This window comes from Lonchura striata, chromosome 13 (genome assembly GCF_046129695.1).
Source record: "Lonchura striata isolate bLonStr1 chromosome 13, bLonStr1.mat, whole genome shotgun sequence".
Lineage (NCBI taxonomy): Eukaryota > Metazoa > Chordata > Aves > Passeriformes > Estrildidae > Lonchura > Lonchura striata.
The window spans coordinates 17,033,436-17,051,703 of NC_134615.1; the positions used below are offsets into that span (position 1 = coordinate 17,033,436).

The 18,268-nt window shown below is 42.7% G+C and overlaps 1 protein-coding gene across 2 annotated transcripts in view; it reads right to left on the reverse strand.

Moving 5' to 3' along the window:
* RANBP10 (RAN binding protein 10) overlaps positions 1-18,268 on the reverse strand; it is a 66,071-nt gene that overhangs the window by 27,839 nt on the left and 19,964 nt on the right. For both annotated transcript variants that reach the window (XM_021541172.2, XM_021541173.3), the window contains one exon: positions 3,773-3,940. In XM_021541172.2, coding sequence (XP_021396847.1) covers positions 3,773-3,940 — 168 coding nt within the window. The remainder of the gene's footprint in view (positions 1-3,772; positions 3,941-18,268) is intronic.

Here is an 18,268-nt window from a genome sequence, read left to right on the forward strand (position 1 = left end):
GTGGATGGGGCCCTGCAACCTGGTCTAGTTGCAGGAAGGTTGTCTCTGCCCACAGCAGAGGGGCTGGAACGACATGATCTTAAAGGTCCCTTCCGACCCAAACCACTCCAGGATTCCATGGTTTTAAATCTGATTAATCTGAAGTCCTGTTTTGACCATCCCACTGCTCTTGCTGTCTGCAAACTGCATTTGAAGCTTTGGGATCAAACCTATAAAATCTGGGACTGACACCTGCATGTCTCTCACAATAGGTTTCTGCATTACTCCTAATGTTTCTCCTAGTCTCTAACTGGCTGTAGAATGGATATTTCACTTTTTAGGTTAACTTGGTCTTTCCAAGAGCCTGCACTAGAACTCAAACTACGGGAAGTTTTCTATGCCAAGACTTCAGAGGGTTGCATGCTCTTTTTATAGCCCTGCTGCTCCATTTACCTTGGTCTGCTGTCAAAGTCTGAGATCTGAGACACTCCTACATCAGTCCCTGAGCAAACTCATCCACTTAAACCCAGAGACCTGCAGCAGTCACATTTCCTCCTCATGTCCTGGTCCAAGACTTTCTGCTTAATGGCTGGTACCCCAACATTTCTCCCTCTTTCTCTCCAAATCCACTCTCATCACACTTCTAGCCACATCTCACTATGTTTTGTACTGCCAGGACTCTGCTCAGAACTTGTCAAAAGTGTTTCATCAGCAGCCAGAAGACATTCAAGACATTTTCCAGAACAGAGAATTAAGACTACATACGATGTCAAACAGTTTTCATGTGACGTCTCCAAATAAAGTTCAAGACTTAGCTCCAACCAGAACATCCAGAATTTGTGATGGCCAAGAAAACAGTTCTTATACAGTGCTCCTGATGGATCTAATTAAATGAAAAAGTATGGAGACAATGGAAGATAATAGTTAAGCAACAGAAGAAATTGCAAGGAAAACAAAAGGGGGCGTGTCTAATTAATAGATGAAAAGGAGAGGACTTAAATGGTGAAGAGTGAATTAGAAAGACAAAGCTACAGTAATTCCATCAAAAGAAAGACAAAATCAAACTCTGAAACCCCACTCTCAAGCTAACTGGCCTCACAAAGGGGCTGATTAGCCTCATTAATATTCTTGGCATCTACAGTAGGGTTACACAATTACCTCATCTCCTAGGAGGAGACATACATGGCTTCCACAGCTTCATGTCAGGGAACACCTGGAAAAACACACATTCATCCCTTTCCTGGTAAACCTTGGGTTTACACAACACAAAAATGAGATACTCGAGTTAGCACTAAATATCATTAATTCAAGACCTTCAAGGAGTTGCTTCTTTCAGGAAAGAAAGCATTCTGACTTCCAAACAAATCATTGCTCCTGCCTCCATTTGGCCTTGGCTCCTCTGCTGTCTCACCCCCTCCTCACATCTCTGCTCTGTGCCCACGAGGAGCTGTGTAACCCCTGGCCAAGGGGCTCCTCTCCTCAGCACTGCACTGAGCACTTCTCCTGGACAGTTTTTTTATCAGTGACACAAACTCTGCTGGCCCTGACCAACAGCCTCCTCAGATGAGGTTTTCATTCTGCATTTGTGAAAAGGCAGTAAAATGTTCCTGCAGCTTTTGTGGGGTCACCCAGCAAGGCCTGAGGTCTGCTGCTCCCTTCTGCACTTCCATCCCTGTCTCCTCTAGCCACACCAGCTCTCCTCTCTCTATCACTATTATGCCACTACAGCTCAGAGAAAAGCTGCTACACACAGGAGCCAGCTGTGAATGGCTTCTACCTGTCCTTTTCTCAGACAGCTCATGTCTTGTACTGTACATCTGAAGAGCTCAAGAGGACACCCAGGGGACAGCAATGCTTATACCTAATGCTGCTCTCTAAGAATGGTAATTTTCTCATTACCTTTCCTGTTTCTTCCCACTGGCACTGTTTACCACTGGGGGAGACTGTTCCTCAAGGGGTCATTCAATGTCAGATTAGAAAAACATGAGCTTTCCATCCAAAAAAGCCCCATCTTTGAAGAAAAAGGAACAGTTCAATTTAAGAAAGGAAGACTAGATAACTTCTCTGCTGTGAAGAACTCTGAATGTCCCAAACCAAACAAATCTCTGAGCAAGGACATGAGGCAAAGAATCAGAGGGTGGTAATGACAAAAGGTAACACAGAAGTTACTGCACTGGGCTCTTAATTTGGCTTCATCTGCCCAGACACCCAGGCACAACACAGTCCTGGGTACAAAACAGAGGAGGAGTAAGCAGCAACTTTTCAACTCATACAGCTTAGATTGTGGAGATGCTGGTCATTAGAAATAAATTAAATATCAAATGAACAAACTTCCATTCATTAAATAGAAGATCTGGCCTCCTCCTGACTCTCACACTTTTGTTATGATGAAAAGTAACAGCACTGTCAGGGTGAAAAACAGTGAAGCTGGAAAACCACCCACGTAAACAACAAAAAACATCCAGAGGAGCACAGCACAAACCACTACAGGGAAATGTTAAAAAGCAAGGACAACAACTAAAAGGAGACATTTTGTGAAATCTTTTTAACTATTTCATTATCTCAGTTGCTCTTGTTTTATCTTGTATCACTCCTAAGCAAAAGCTCCTGCTCTACACCATCAGCTGTTGCTTTCAAGCCTCTACTTGTCTTACCAGTACTGGACTGACATGGGCAGCCTGAACAACCCCAGCTCTCCCAGCCTTTCCTCCTAGGACAGATGCTCCAAAGCCTTCATCACTTTGGCAGCCTTTTGCTAGACTCTCTCCAGTAAGTCCATCTCTCTGTAATACTGGGGAGCTCAGTACTCCTCCCAAGAGCTCATCAGAAATTCTGTACTCTCCATGCACACACTGCACTCCTATCCCACTCCTTCCTTCAGCCCAGCCAGCAACTCAAAACATCTTTGCTTTGGTCAGTGTTTTGAGCAGGGTATTTCTGGTATTACTCTACCAATTTAATCTTGAATTCAATGAAGTAGAATTGACACAGCAAGGAGAAGCAAAGGAAAGGAGTGCTCATCCCTCCCTGCCAAATCAAATGAATCCCAGTACAAAAAGTGAGATGAACCTACAAAAATTTACTGCACATCTTATATGTTAAAAAAAAAAAAAAAAAGACAAGAATTTATCTGGGGTGGAGAACATGTCATCCAGGGAAATGGTATTTTAAGGGAAAATGGCCAAAAATTTCTATTTTAGACAACTAAGATACGACAGATGCCTGGAAAACATCTGAGATATTAATTTGGGCAAATTTTTTTAATCCTTAACTCTTAAGAAGTTACTGAAACAAGTGTGAAATGAACCAAATTGTAGCTCAATGCTCAAGTCAGACCACTCTTATGCTGAATTAATGTCTGGCTTTGGGAATGCTCAGACCAAAGTGTTGAGGCTTTCAGATGGAAAAGTCCCTTCAAAAATGAAGACCAGTACCGTGGCTTTGTAGATAGTTGAACAACACCCTAATTAAACCTCCCACTTCTTCCTTTCTTTCCCTCTTGTCCAGCCAGTAGACATCTTATCCAACCTCCCACCTCCTGTGCAGTAGCAGAGGAAAGCAGAAGAAGCTGTGGATGAAATTCTAACATATCTAAACAAACTGAGCAGCATGGAAACCATTTTACCTTCTGGAAGCATTTCTGTCTTGGAGCCAATTTACAACTGCTGACAGCTGCTGAGTGCTCTGCCATTTAAACCTTACTCACAGGTGTGGGACAAGAGCTACAATACAGCAAATTAAACAGCAGCAAGAGCAGGGCTGGGGCATCCTGAGAACACCTTCCTTCACTTACCTAAGCTGTGGCCATTTTTTGTGTAGAAGCAGGTGTTGTTGATGAGGTTGACACAGCAGCCAATCACATCTCCAGTGGTGAACGTGGGGCCGTAGGGCTGCCCTGTCCCCGAGGAACAGAAGGAGTGCCCATCATCACCGTGGTACCCATAAGAATGTTTATCCCATCCTGCAAAAGACAAGAAAAAGAACAGGACAGCAGTGAAAACAGTTCAGCAGAACCACATGGGACTATTACAACTCTCAGGACACCATTTGCTGTGTGTGTTTTAAAATTTGATTCCCCCTCCTGATTCATCCCAATATTAATTTTCACATACTGGTAACTGAAAAGAAATTAATGGTCTTTAATCAGAAAACATCATGTGCATTTCAACACGTTTCTCTTTTATCTTGCCTGAGGTGAAACAAACTCCTTTTATAAAACACCTGTGCTTCCCAACACCAAAATCTTCCCACAAAGACATTTAACAAAATAATTCTCAGACACTTGCAGCTTTGTCTGTAAGCACTTTCACAGGTGTTCCAAATGGAGAGAGGCAACTTTTGCATCTTCAAATCTGTATTTCCCTTTCAGGAGTTGATAAGGATTTCTATGTTTCCATTGGGATACAATATTTCCCGTTCTGCAGACAGCTTAAAACACAACCCTCAAATGTCAAAGGGGAGTTCAATGCAAAGTGGTCAGTTCTAATATTAATATCTTTTATTTCTGCTGCCAGTAATATTGTGCTAAGGGTTACAACTGTACCCTGCCCACTTGTTATTTTCTATATATCCCAGTAATTTCATTTGGAGCATTCCTCTGAATGGCACAATCAAAGACACATCTCATAGAGAGACAGAGTTCTACCAGAAAGTGATATAACATTAAAAACAGACACCTGTGGTTTATATGGATATGGCTGGATCCTTAGGGAAGCAAAAGAAGGTGTTTTGGCCATCTTCTGACCTTATACACCCAAGGGTGGTGCAGACTGTTAAATGTGGAGTGATGGCTCTGGCAAAGGGACTGTGTAAGAAACACAGAAACTGTGCAGGAAATGCACATCCTGCAATGAGGCACAAAAAGACTGAGCACACTGAGAACTACAGAGCAGAGAGAGCCCTGTGAAGGTGGGCTGGAGAGCCTTCCACCTCATCCTACTGTGAGCCAGGATTTTCCTCCAAAACCAACAACAACATGAGGGCACTAGAAATTTAAACTTGTGAAATAGTGCTACAACACTGAGGCATCAGCACTCACACGCTCAGGGTTTCTCAGAAAAGCACAAAAGTCAGTGCATGACTAGGCCCTGTTTATTGTACCACACCAAATGAATGCCAGTGGGAAAGTCAGGGAACAAAGCAACACTGAAACATGCCACAGTCCAAGATTTTGGACCTCAGAGTAAACTTTGGGAGTGAAAGGCATGAAGGAGACCCAGCAAATTCTAGTCTAGAAATGGTGAGCAATTTCTTCTATTTAGTCTCACACATCCAACAGGAACAGACAGAGATGTCCCAAGAGTCAGCTCTGTCTTCCCTCGGATCAGCTCCAAACAAGCTGCTGACAGTAGCACCAGTCCTGCTTCAAATCTTCATGAAAGACAGGGACAACAGCACAGGCAGCACCCTCAGCAAGCACAAAAACGATGCCAAATCAACTTGCCAAAACAAAGGAGGAAGTGATAGGGGCTCTAGAGTCTGTTGTCAAACTTCTACTGCTAAGACTTCATCCAGTAAAAATATCATTCAAATATTTTTGAATTTTTAAAACTCTGGCTCCTTCCCACTATCCCTTTTATTTGCTCTGTTGCCATCACTGATCTATAATTTTAGTCTCCCCAAAACCAGATCTCTTACAAGAGTGTCAGTTCAGAACTTCTCTAATGCAGCTATTGAGAAGTTATAATTCAGATGATAACCTAAATCAATTTGTCTCTTAATGTACTAATAATACGATCCAAATACAAACTTCTATATCTTCTGCATACAAAACATTCCTGGCATTACAAAGCACCTACCAAGAACTTGTCATCAGCTGCATCTAAGCAGTGAAGTGCTTACACATCACTGGGTAAGGCTCCTGTAAGAAGTACAACAGTGTGTCCAGCCATGAGGATGAGCTCACTAAATACTTGGGCCAATGCAGACATTACTGGTTCTGCAGTGTGAGAAATAAAGTTTCATTACCTACAGATCACAGCTGATCCTACTGAAAAAACCCTTCTCCTGGTTCCTTTATGACCTGAGCTTCACAGTGTCAGTTCTTGCTGTAGCACCAATGGTGGTGGGGAACTCCAGTGAAAAGTGACTGAATAAAGGCCTTGAAGACAATGACAAACGTGGTACATACAGCCACAATGCCTGGAAAAAGCTTGTTTTGAATCTTATTCTCCCCAGAAAACCACTAACGTAATTAGTTAAGGAAATTAATTTGCTCACCCAGCACTTGGCTGAGTTTACTTTTTCAGCTCAAATGTTGTGTAGTGCTGAACCTGGACCTGGCACCACACTAGGGGCTTTAAATCTAGACTGTCACCTTATCACATCACCATGGTCATCTTAAACAACAAGCCAGAGATGTTTGAGTGAACTTACTGTACTCACTGTAAACATAAGCTGAGTGGCATTAATCATATGCCTAACCTTAAGTTATTTATTAATAAAAACCAGATTGCTATGCCTAAAATTCTGCCCAAAATAAACATGAGGGCAGTGGCATATGGGTAATTCCAGAACTGGCTGGTTTCAGCCAGCCTTCTGAAATTTCCTAATAATTTGAATTAAAACCAACAATCAGCACTTCTAGTTCTTCTAGGTCAAAGTTTTCAGAGCCTGTTGATTTAAATAGTGTATCCCTATTAAAAGCATTTGATATTATCCTGGATTACCAGCAGAGTGGGGAGTAACTCATCACATACATTTCGAAAATACAGACTCCAGCTTTTCTCAAAACACTTCCTGAAAACTTGGGCTTTTCCTGCATCATTAACAATTTGCTGTCGCCACCTAGGAATGGGTCCAGTATATTACAACCTCCTCTGTGACTCCCACAACACCCTTTGAGCCTCCAGTGACTAAACAGCTTCTTCCTCTACAAACTCCAGCAGTGCTTTAATAAGGACTAAACCAGAACTTCCTGAAATCCCTCCCCGCAGCTGCATCTGCAAATTCTCTGGACAGTTTAACCTCTGTGCCACTTGTACTCAAGTAGTGCAGAAGTCACTGTTGTGACCTGGAAGGCAGAGATGAGGTGATACCCACATGCTCCTAAAATGGCTGTCCCTGTGGGATGGGGGATCAGCCCAGACAAGGACACTCTCCAAGAAGTAAGACAGCAGAATTACAGGATGTGCATGTATCACACCCTGACTGAAGAGCATTACCACTCTCCAACCACCTGTAAGCACAGACAGACTGAGCCAGATGGAGATTCTGTTCACTGAGTACTTCTGAAAGGATTTTGTTTCTATTAAATTGTTCAATTCTCTGTGAAGAACATAGAAACACTCATATCATTCACTGTGCCCTGGAAGAAGGAGTTTGACAGCATAACTGCAAGCAATGAAAACGTGCCTCCTACTACTTGGATATATCCTGTAGTTCCTGCACGGGAGAAGATGACAAACTATGGATTTAGTGTCTCCAGAACATACATCAGTAAGCAGACCTCTGCAAAATCCCCCATAATTATCCCTTTTCCAGGCTGATGAGTCCTAACTTATTTAGTTATTTCCTGCTTTTCTGACCATCATCATCTGAACCTTCTTTGGATTTAGTGTTGCTTGTGAGAATGGAGATGAAGATGCTCCATGGAGAAGAGGAGCAGGCTGCAGTTGTTCTCTGCACTGCTCCCAAGCCCTCTACATGTTAATCCTAGCATTTTCCCTTTATTGTCCTTTCTACCACTGACCTGATGTTTCCATGAAGTCATTGTCATCACTCCAAAACGCATCACATTGTGACAATGCTCCCTTTGCAGAGATTCTCATGTGAATCTCCCTGGTGGGGCACGTTGCCTCAGCTCCCACAGCTCCCCCCAGCACCTCTCACCACCCTCAATCTCACAATTCTCAGCAGCTCCCAGCCCATCCCAGGACAGAGAGGTGCTGGCAGCTGCTCCTAAGAAAACCCTGGAAGAACCCACACACTGACAGTTTGTGACTGGTAGCTCATTCCAGCAGGGCTGTTTAAAGAACATCCCATTTTGGTCTCTTGGTCATAGCTCTGTCTAGAGCAATGGACACTCAGCACCTACGTGCAGTGCAGATTCCTCTCAAACTTTCAGAAATCTGGACAAAAGTGGAGAATGTGCCTTTTCTTACAAAACACAGGTCATTGACTCCTGATGCACTATATAGACTGAAATCAAGTGAGCTTATAGTTGCTGCAGGATCCAGTTTACAGTTATTTCTTTCTTTCCTTTCCCTTCCCCATCCTCTCTTCAAAATCATTTTAAATAGAGGAGACAGGCAGAGAACAGAAAGGATTTGGTCACTTGGCCCATGGCAGTGGTCAGAGCAGAACCTCAACGTCCTGACTCTCACTGTTTTCACTACAGCTCATTTTGAAGACAGCACTTTGAACATATAAACAGAGAATCACAACCACTACAGGTAGGACTTCAGCAGCTACTGAGCAAAATGAGGGTAAGTTTACATCCCTTTAAACTGAACCCTTCAAAACCCAAACTCAAAATATACCTATATTTATTAACAAGACGCAGAGTAACTCAGATTGTGCAATCAAAGAACGGGAAGAAAGAAAAACAAAAACCATGAATAGGGCTTGGGAGGACATTTTTGTATGTTCAACACCAAACTGAAGCTCTGTTTGGCCTGCTAACAAGAAAAAGTTGATATGCTGACCTTCTTGGCAGACTACCTTGATCCCAACACATGGGGGAAAAAAATGAACAGTGAGTTCCATGGCTGCTGCTTGATAAACAGGTCAGAATTATGCAATGCCAGACACGTGGCAGAAAGGACTTGAGTTACTTCAGGACACACAGTTACAGGATAAACTGATAAACACTCACTCTTAAGCAAGCATTAGAGTTAGATGTAGTGTGCTACTACTATCCCTGACTGTCCCACATCTGTCCCTGTTCAATCTCCCACTCAATGTCAGCCTTTATTATTGACTCTTTGGTCAGATCCTGACTTCTATACCTGAGATCAGACTGTCTCAGAAGGCAGCAAGTGGGAAGTGGCTCCGTTGAGCTGGGTGACCATTTACATCTCAGCACCACAGAAAGAACATGGTGGTTTAGCTCTCTGCTTCAAGAACCCCAGTAATGAACAGAACTTCTGGTAGGCTCTGGGCAAAACTGGCATCATGGCTACATCACACACCTAGGTAAAACAGGAACTGGATAACTGCTCAGCCTTGAACGTGTGGAGGGATGGATGGATGGATGGATGGATGGATGGATGGGTAGGCAGGATGCCCTGATGGAAGTTACCAAGGGCAGTATTTTCACACCTTTTGTGGCCTGATGCTTTGTTCCCACAGGGTGGAGAAGGAAGCCAAGTGATGACATCCCCCATCAAGGTTCAAACATGTCCAACTTTGGGCACAAGGGAAGAGAGAAGCCAACACCCACAGGGATGTGTACTCAGATCCCCTCTGATGACATGCCAAAGGACTGACATGCAAGGCCCAGTGATCATGGAAAATATACTTTTCCAGTGAGTTATAGCCAGGCACGTCAGACTCCTCCTGCTCTGCACTTGCTGGGCTAAAGATGTTGGCAGACAGATGAACTTTATCACTGACACATGGACCATTCCCTGCCCCTGAACATTCCAAAGGAGAAACACGTTCTACTGCAACTCAGCACAAGCTTTCAATGTAGTGGGTGCAGAAGCTGCTGCAAAGGGCAGGGCATTGCTGACCACATATTCAGTGGTAACTTCCCTGCTGTCAGGGACACCTGCAGCATCTGAAGCTGTAAGAAATGGTGAAGTATGTTTGGGCATATGAAGGGCAGATGGAAGTTCCTCAGAAAGAATTTGAAAATTTGTAAATAGGGTTTGTGTCTGTTCTATCATAACTAAAGGGAGAGTTTGAGACTTATTCTTCAGGACAGATCCCAGTGACCACTCTACAGTTTTTACAAAGTTTCTCTCTATCTGCTTTCTCTCTTTCCTATTTTGGAACACTTTTAATTTTTCTCCCCTTTCTGTTCTTGTCCAGTATTTTGCCTGTGGCATTCCTCTTCCCACTCCTCTGGCCAGCAATCCTAGCTTCCCACAGCTGCCCATGCCAGGGCAAGTGGTGTGCAAACACTAGCTGCAAAGAGACAAGAACTTGTGTCAACATACTGAAATAAACCAAACAAAATTATTTTATAAGATTTATTGAATCCAAAGTCCAGCAGAAACAGATGTACAAACTTTGCTTGTACAGTGCTTGGGGAATGGGATGTGGAGGGTGGAGGCAGCAGCAGAGCCCAGAGTTGCTGCTGGACCATGTTCCAGTTGGAGGCAGGGCCTTCTCCGTGCTTTGTGCTGAGCAGGCTGCTCTTGCTCAGCCAGCTATGGGTCTTTGGCAGCAGCAGAGCATGAGGTCAGGGGAGGGGAAGGTATATTCAACAGAGGCTGAACAGATGGAATCTGGTGCACAGAGAAGTTGGATGTTGCTTCTACACCGTCCTGGGCTGAGCAGTCCCAGGCAGGACAGGACAACCATGAACATGGGACAGGAGCCAATACCACAGCAGAAGCAAAACCACCCTCTGCTGATGACTCCATCTTCCAGTGGATTTTCTCTGCAAGTGGATGTGCCTTTGGTGTACATCAGTCCAGAACAATGAATGCAGGCCTTTATTCCCAGCAAAAGGAAGGCTCAGCAAGCTCTGGTGTTCCTACAGCCTCAGAAACCACATGTCTGGTCATGAGAAGTCTGTAAATACCTGGCCATGAGAAATCTGCTGCGCCAAGAAGCATCTGAGATGCTGGAGCATCTCGGCTGTCACTCTGTTTTATAGCATTTTTTGCCAAGCCCTATGAAGCTGCATAGACATCACATGTTTTGGTGAGAGCAGGGTTCTTGCTTTGCTTTCCTTTATTCAATCATGCTTTAGAATCAAATCAACTATTAGTGCTGCAACACATCTTTCTGTTCCCATAATGAGCCTACACAAACAGCTGCTCAGTGACCACAGCAATCTCTGTAACAGAACTGGGGATGTGGGCATAGGGAAGGCACAGCCCTGGCATGGAACAACTGTCTAGGTACAGTCACAACACCAACTGCAGGACAGGAATAGGACCAGGGAACAGCGTGCTCAACACATTACAGCATCTCCCTGGCAGAACTTCAAGGGCTGGACATCTGCCCAGAACATGTCAAGGGTAAAAAAAAAAAAAAAAGACCCTAAAACCCACTTACCCAGGGATATGAAGAAGCCCTAGCTAGAATCATCCCCAACTCTTCTTGCTTGCAACAGCTTCTATTTCTTCTACAAGATGGCAAAATGACTGAATGCAGTAGGCGGCCAAACCTTGCACTATAGGACCAATGCTTGTATAGAGGATAAAACCACTTTACCCCACGGATCACAAACTTCTCTAAGAAGGGGCTGGATGAGCTCAGGTCCACAACCTTTGCAGCATCCCACTGAATCCTGTACAAAGCCATAGAGCAGGCACTGCTGCTCACAGCCTCCCCCTCACCCCAGGTCCCAGCAGATGAAGTAGAGTTAGTTTGGCCCCTGCAGACACAGCAGATGATGCTAATCAGAGAGTGCAGGACTCTTGGCAGGCCTGGCTGCAGCTTTAGCTCAGAAGCTAGGCTATGTTTTTTAATAAAGTACTTGCAACTGCAAAAGAGACAAAACTCAGTCCAAATCCTCACAGCAAGACTTATGTGTGGCAAGAATCCAAAGGAGAGGGGAAAAAAACTAATCACAACATCTCTCTCATATTAAGAGAGAGCATGAAGAACAGGACACAGTGACCCAAAAATGAGTGTGACTCAAGAGTCTGGGAGATTGAGCACAATGTGGGTGCTAAGCAGTATTGCCTGATCCACCATGGAGACAACAAGCAGACCAGCATTGTACAACTCAATTTTTCACAATATTGATCTGGCACAGTGATTTTTAGACCAGATCAGCAAGTCCTACCATTAAAAACCACTGCATGTTAACTATCCTTCAAAAACACATCAAAACACAGTCTACACCATTATATGAAGTGGCACTACTGACTCGTAAAGAAAAAAACAAAACCAGAAGGCTCTGGACAGCTGCAACACAGGCAATACGTTTTCAACAGGAAAGGTCTGTTCCACAAGCCCCAGAAATCTGTAAAGAGTCCATTTCACTATTACTTAGCATACACCTCACCACAGAATACAGTAATCAAGATAAAAATCATACTTCCTTGAATGGATAAAGATGGCAAGTCCTCCTAACTTACAAGCTTGATGGTCCCATCTTCTGTCAGAGTCAGAATATGATCTGGGTTTCCCTGTACCAGAGAGATCAGGAGGTACTACAAGCCATTTACAGCCCTGTGAAGACCACAACCACAGAACAGGCTGTTTCTGAATACAAAGGAAAAGCTCTCCAGCATGATCAGGTCACCACTGCACTATTATATCCATTATATTCCCTGGCACACCACAGGGGAGGGGGCAGGACAGGGGTACACAATAATGCAGGACAAGGATCGGGAAAAAGACTCAGATGAGGAGCATTTCCATTTATCTATTTAGTGGAAGGGGTAAGGAACAACAATCAAAAGTTTATTAAGACACTTCCAGCAAAGTCTTGCAAGGTAATGGGCAAGAGTAATTTTACAGAGACATCAAGGCAGGATAGTTTAGTAACTCAGCCAAAAGAAATGTTAGAGATCACTGCAGAATGCAGGGGATTCATGTCCAGTCATTATTAAAAACAATCCCTAAAATGGTATTTAATGAGCTAAGAAAACCCCACTTATTTAAACACAAGACCTTATGGACAGCGAAACCTTCCAGAAGAAGCACACCTCATGATGTTAAGAGGTTGCAACAAGGACTTCCAGATTCTAAACTGAGGTTTCTTAAATACTTTCCATATTAATCAAGGTAAAGCAATAGGGTTTTCTGAAGAGGATCATATTTATCCATCAGTGGAAACAGCTGGCACCCAGCAGTTTGAGTTGTAGTGAAACTATCTTTGTGTTGATGCTACCTTTTATCCAAGACTCTGATAATAAGTACAGCCACATTAAAGAATTTGTTTTAATCTGAAAAACAAGCAGTTCTATGATTGCAACTTGTGTTGACAGCTAAACTGCTGTCTCTAAAGTGCCAGTCAACTCTTAGCTATCACTAGGATACCTGGATTTTCCTTAATCTGTGCTACAGCTGGAGATGCAACCCGTGGCACTGGTGAAGGCCAAACCCCAAACCCCACTGGGCAATGCCATCTCTGCTCTGCTTTGGAAACTCTGCTTTCACATGGCACACAACCAACACAACCTGCTGGATGACAGAGAGAGCCATGCAAAGGCAGGAGCCCCAGCATACCCATATCACACATCTCTGGGAACGTGCTGCCTGAGGACAGAGCACAGAATCTCTACAGAGGCCAGCCCAGCTCTGAAAGAGATACAGCACAGAAATCAGGGCATGGAAAATTGCAGGACAGCACTAAGAATCACTTACCTACACTGATGCCTGAGCACTTAATGGCCAGTGGAAACACTTTCTTTGGTTATTTTCCAAGGCCAGGATTACTGTCTTGAAATACTGATTGATGGTTTTGTTCAACTTCAATGGCAAAACACTCTCCCAACTACTTCTGGGTGAGGCACACCTCTGAGAGCTCAGCTGGAGCCTCAGACTGCTTCTCCAGTCAAACCTGAAGTCTGGGTGCCCAAAGCCAGTCTAACTGAACAGACCAAAAAGAAAAAAAAAAAAAAAAAAAAAAAAAAAGAAAAAAAGAAGGACAGAAACCACTTTCCTAAAAACCCAACCAAATGGGCAATAGTTTTTCTGGCTGCAGGCAGGACAATCATTACAATCAATATGAGCAAGCACATGAAGTCAGTCAGACGGAAAGGGGAAAAGGCAGGAACTTTTACTTTATAAAGTCCTAGTTTTCATATGCATAGCCATAAATAAAACATGATATTAAGTTTAACCTTAATTCTGAAGGTAATTCATCCCAATTCTGTAGTTCAGGAGCTGGTTTTGTTACTCTCCAACTCTGAACACACCTGACAGCATCAGGTCTGACCTCATCCGGGGACCTGATGACTCTGGTGTCACCCCTCAGCACGTACCACGAAGGAAATAACACATCTGTCAACCCCCCCGTGCCACACCAGCTCAGCCACTATCAGCCCTGAGCACAAGGCTCATGCTCCAAAACACATCCACCCAACCAAGCTGTGCTCAGCTCTGGGCATGATAAGCTCTGCAGGGGCAACACCCCAAACGTGCAGAGCATGGCAGTATGTGAGGAGGGAGCTTTTGTCTGAAAGCCCCGTCAATGAGTCCTGAAAAAACAAAGAATGGGAAAGAAAGAACTTCCAGTTCTTCTAAGGGACGAAGATGGAATGTGAATGAATGCACAGCACACACAACGAATCTGTTCCAATATTCAAGCTGGAATTTTCATACAAGTTCAGGTGAACTCAGCAGATAAACTGAAAAAATGATTGAAAAAAGAGAAAAACATTGAATGAGAAGACAACTGAGCTGAAGCTGATGGGCAGTGGACAAGTCAACCACGAATGACAAACATTCCCAAAGACACAAATAATTATTTTTTTTAAATGAAGATCATATAATTTTGAGAATTCAAAAATTTCAAATTTTAAAAATTATGTGGTTTTAAATTTTAATTTTAAAAGGTGCTCAGCTGATCTGCAGAGAGTAGAAGCAGGAAGAGAAAAGATCAGAGTGAGTTAAGCAATCCCAGAGGAACTCAGATTCTACAACATATGATGCAGCAGGGCAGTAATTAAAATATACATAGAATACATGTACACACATAATTTAGAGTGAAGATGAAAAAAGAAACAATATAATGTGTTGTGTATGCCCTGGATAAACAAAAATTAAGTGCTCCTCAGATTACTTTCCTATGATGGCATTTTACATACACTGAACACAGGATTGATTCCATATGGGGAAAAAAATCTTAACATTAAAAATATGTGAAAGCTTAAGTTCAAAGGAAACCTTTTGTTTTATTACGAGAAGCCCAAATTTCTTATTAATTTCTTTAGTATGACCTTAACTTTGACTTGAATTAAAAAGAAATATATAAAAGCTATTTTAAAAATAGCAGATGATGCCCTACAGTAAGAGCAGATTCAAGAAAGAAACAACCAGCTTTAACCAGTCTCAGGACACTTCCTCCCTTATGAGCTTTTCAATTTTTCTGGTTTTTTTTTGAAATCAGGCTGGGTAGGCTTTATTGCTTAGCTGTGTTTTGGACTGAACTCTTATTAGTGGCTGGAGTGCACTGACTGTGATTCTGGAGTGCACCTTGCAATTTGGTTTAGAAGAAAAAGGGATAGGATAACCAAAGATGAAAATAAAAGTACAGGCAGTGGTGACAACCAGGAGGTTCACTTACATAAATAAACCCCTGGTCCAAAAGTAAAAGACTTGTGTAGGTAAATCCAAAAGGCTCTGACTTACAAAGGCCAGAAATCTTGAATCTGCTGTAACATGTATCTTTTCTTGGCAGTGTATATTTTTTATCCACCACTGCTCTATGTACTACAATCATCTTCACCCACTCAAGTGAGCTCTCGTGTGTTGAGGAATTTTTCTAAAAATCCATTCTGCACAAATGGATTCAATAATTGATGAGCTGACCATCACACTGACCCACTTTGCTCTTTTTTCTTCCACTGTGCAGTACTAAAACCTGCCATTTCTAAACATACTGATCACCTCTTAGGAGGTACAAATTATGCTTTCAGGTAAAAACATAGTTAAGTCAGCAAAAAGGATACCCAAATGAAGTTTCAGGAGAAGTTCTCAGCCTAAATAAAAATTCAGGGAGACAAGCCAGCCAAGTCAGCTTCAGCCCACTATGCCTGGAAAGATTCCCCTCTGTAAAAATATCTCCATTTTCAGTATAACTGTTAACTGGGGGGAAATTTAATTGAGGCTTTCAACATCTATCATTTTTATCAAAAACAACCTCTGACCACTGTTAACCACATGATTCAGGAGAATAAGGTTTCCCAAAGGAGCTGTTTCAACCTGCATTACCTGTGTGATGAACCAGGCAAGTGGACAGATCCAAGTTAATAACAACCCCAGAACCAAGCAGTGCCCCCCACCCATCATTATTAACCCAATTACGTGACCCATTTCACATGCAGCCCCACAAACTGGTTTGATAGGATAAATTAGAGGGTACCAGAGGCATAAGCAATTTTGTGGACAGGAACTGGCACAGCCAGCTGAAGGACTCACTGCATGTGTAACCAACACCTGTCCAAGGCTTTGCTATGACACCCTGTGGAAATCCCACATGCCTTTTTGGACAACTGTTTTAAGTATAGTTCTGAAAGAGTTCTGCAGCAGGACAAACACCATAAGGTACTACAAGACAGAGCTTCATCAACTGCATAAATAAATAAATTTAATAGAAATGACTTCTAAAGACAGAAAATCAAGCAGTGTGTCCAAGCTGCTGATGTAGCCAAGAGGCTCTGAAAGCAGACTGATTCACTGCTTGTTTGCCACATACTGTTCATGCATTTAACCCCATACTTCAGGGCTTTTGCTGATTGCTCTAGAAGACAAAAGCCTTCTTTCCCCAGGTAATCATGTAGCTTCTACCCCTCCCATTTCTGCTGAAGCCATAAGAATTGTGAAAGCTTGGCAAGGATTTTCCTTTGCCCTTGTCTGCAAGATGGGATGAGAGCCACTTCCTGAACTTGCTCTGAATTTTAATGTTTTGTTTTACTATAAAAAGTAAGATACTGGTGCTTGCGATACATGCCGTGATTAAACGTCTAGAAAAGTTGTCATAAATCAAGAAAATCTGACAAACAGGGAAGGGTCAAGAGCCAGGGGTGTATGATTTGGAGAGAAGACCATAAAGCAGTGATAGAGGTTTTCATGTATAGAGCTACAAAAAGGAAAGAAATTAATTATTTTCCACCTCCACGTGATCCAAGAAGAGACTATAAGAAATTCAGCTTTGTCATCAGGAAAAGTTTCCAACACAAGGACAGTGTTGGAAGAAGTTGCCAGAAAAATAATGAAAGACTGGTTTAGACACACACCTGTCAGGCAGGACTAATGCATAACTGAATTCGCTTCAGATCAGATGATTTGGTGAGGTCTCAGCTTCTATAATTACTACATTTAGCACTGGGACTGAGTCCTTTAGCACAGGTCCTTCGGTTGTCAGTGGAGTCAAAGAAAGTGACAAGCCAAAGCATAAACTGAGAACTTCCTTAAACACATTTGAAGTAGAAAGATTCCATAGCATTCACAGAAAACAAAATAAACAAAACAAAAAATAAACAAACAAAAAAACTCCAACAAAAAATCAAACCAACAAACAAAGAACCAACAACAAAAAAACCCCAAACCAAACCAAACCTAGCTAGAAGGAAAATCTGGAAGACTTTAGCAGAACTTCCTACTTGTAGCAGATTAACTTAAGAGTTACATAAGGCTGCCAGATCCTTGCGGAATTGAGGTTTGAAAATCAAAATACAGAGTCTCTGCAGAAACCCATCCCCAGCTCTGATGAGGAATAATATCTTACCAAGAGAATTTTACTTGTGCAGGACCAAGAGTTGGACTCTATGATCTTTGTGAATTCTTTCCAACGTGGGACATTCTATGATTTTATGATACAACACCTACCCAGCCTCCCTTCTCTGGTTGCTCCCAGAGGGGGAGCACACTAGCATGAAAAACCCCTGGAAACATCTCTAAGGAAGAAACAAGCAACTTCTTCCTCTCAAAGAAAGAAAGAGGAGGACAGAGTCCTCAACAGTCTCGCTTCCCCTGCTTGCATCTCCTCTGACAACAAGTAAGATAAGCTGAGAAGAAATAAAGTCCTACCTACAAATGTCAACAGAAACCTATCAGCAAGAAAATTCAAAGGACAGGATCTCTAAACAAAGCTAAAATGGAAAGCCCAGTCCACACGCTGGTCCTATGGAGGATGAAGGATGGTCTTCACAGAGAAGGAGAGCAGGGGCAATTCTTCACTCCCAGGGCTCATTGCTATTTTGTCTTTATGTCTAGATAAATGCATGGCTCACAAGGACCTTCTGCTGAACAAAAGACTCAGGACACCTGGACAAAAATTTCCAGTTTTTCTGACCTGGCTCACAGCACTACAGACCCAGAAGCCAAATCCCTACAGGGAGCAAGTTTCTGTACACCAAATTCTCCTGATTTATCTGGCTGCACACTAATTTAAGTCTATAAAACACTCTTGAGTTGAAACCTTGTTCTTTTAACAGAGAATCTGGAGCAGGCAGATAGTGAATAAGCCAAGCAGTATCTTTTTGTTTAAAAA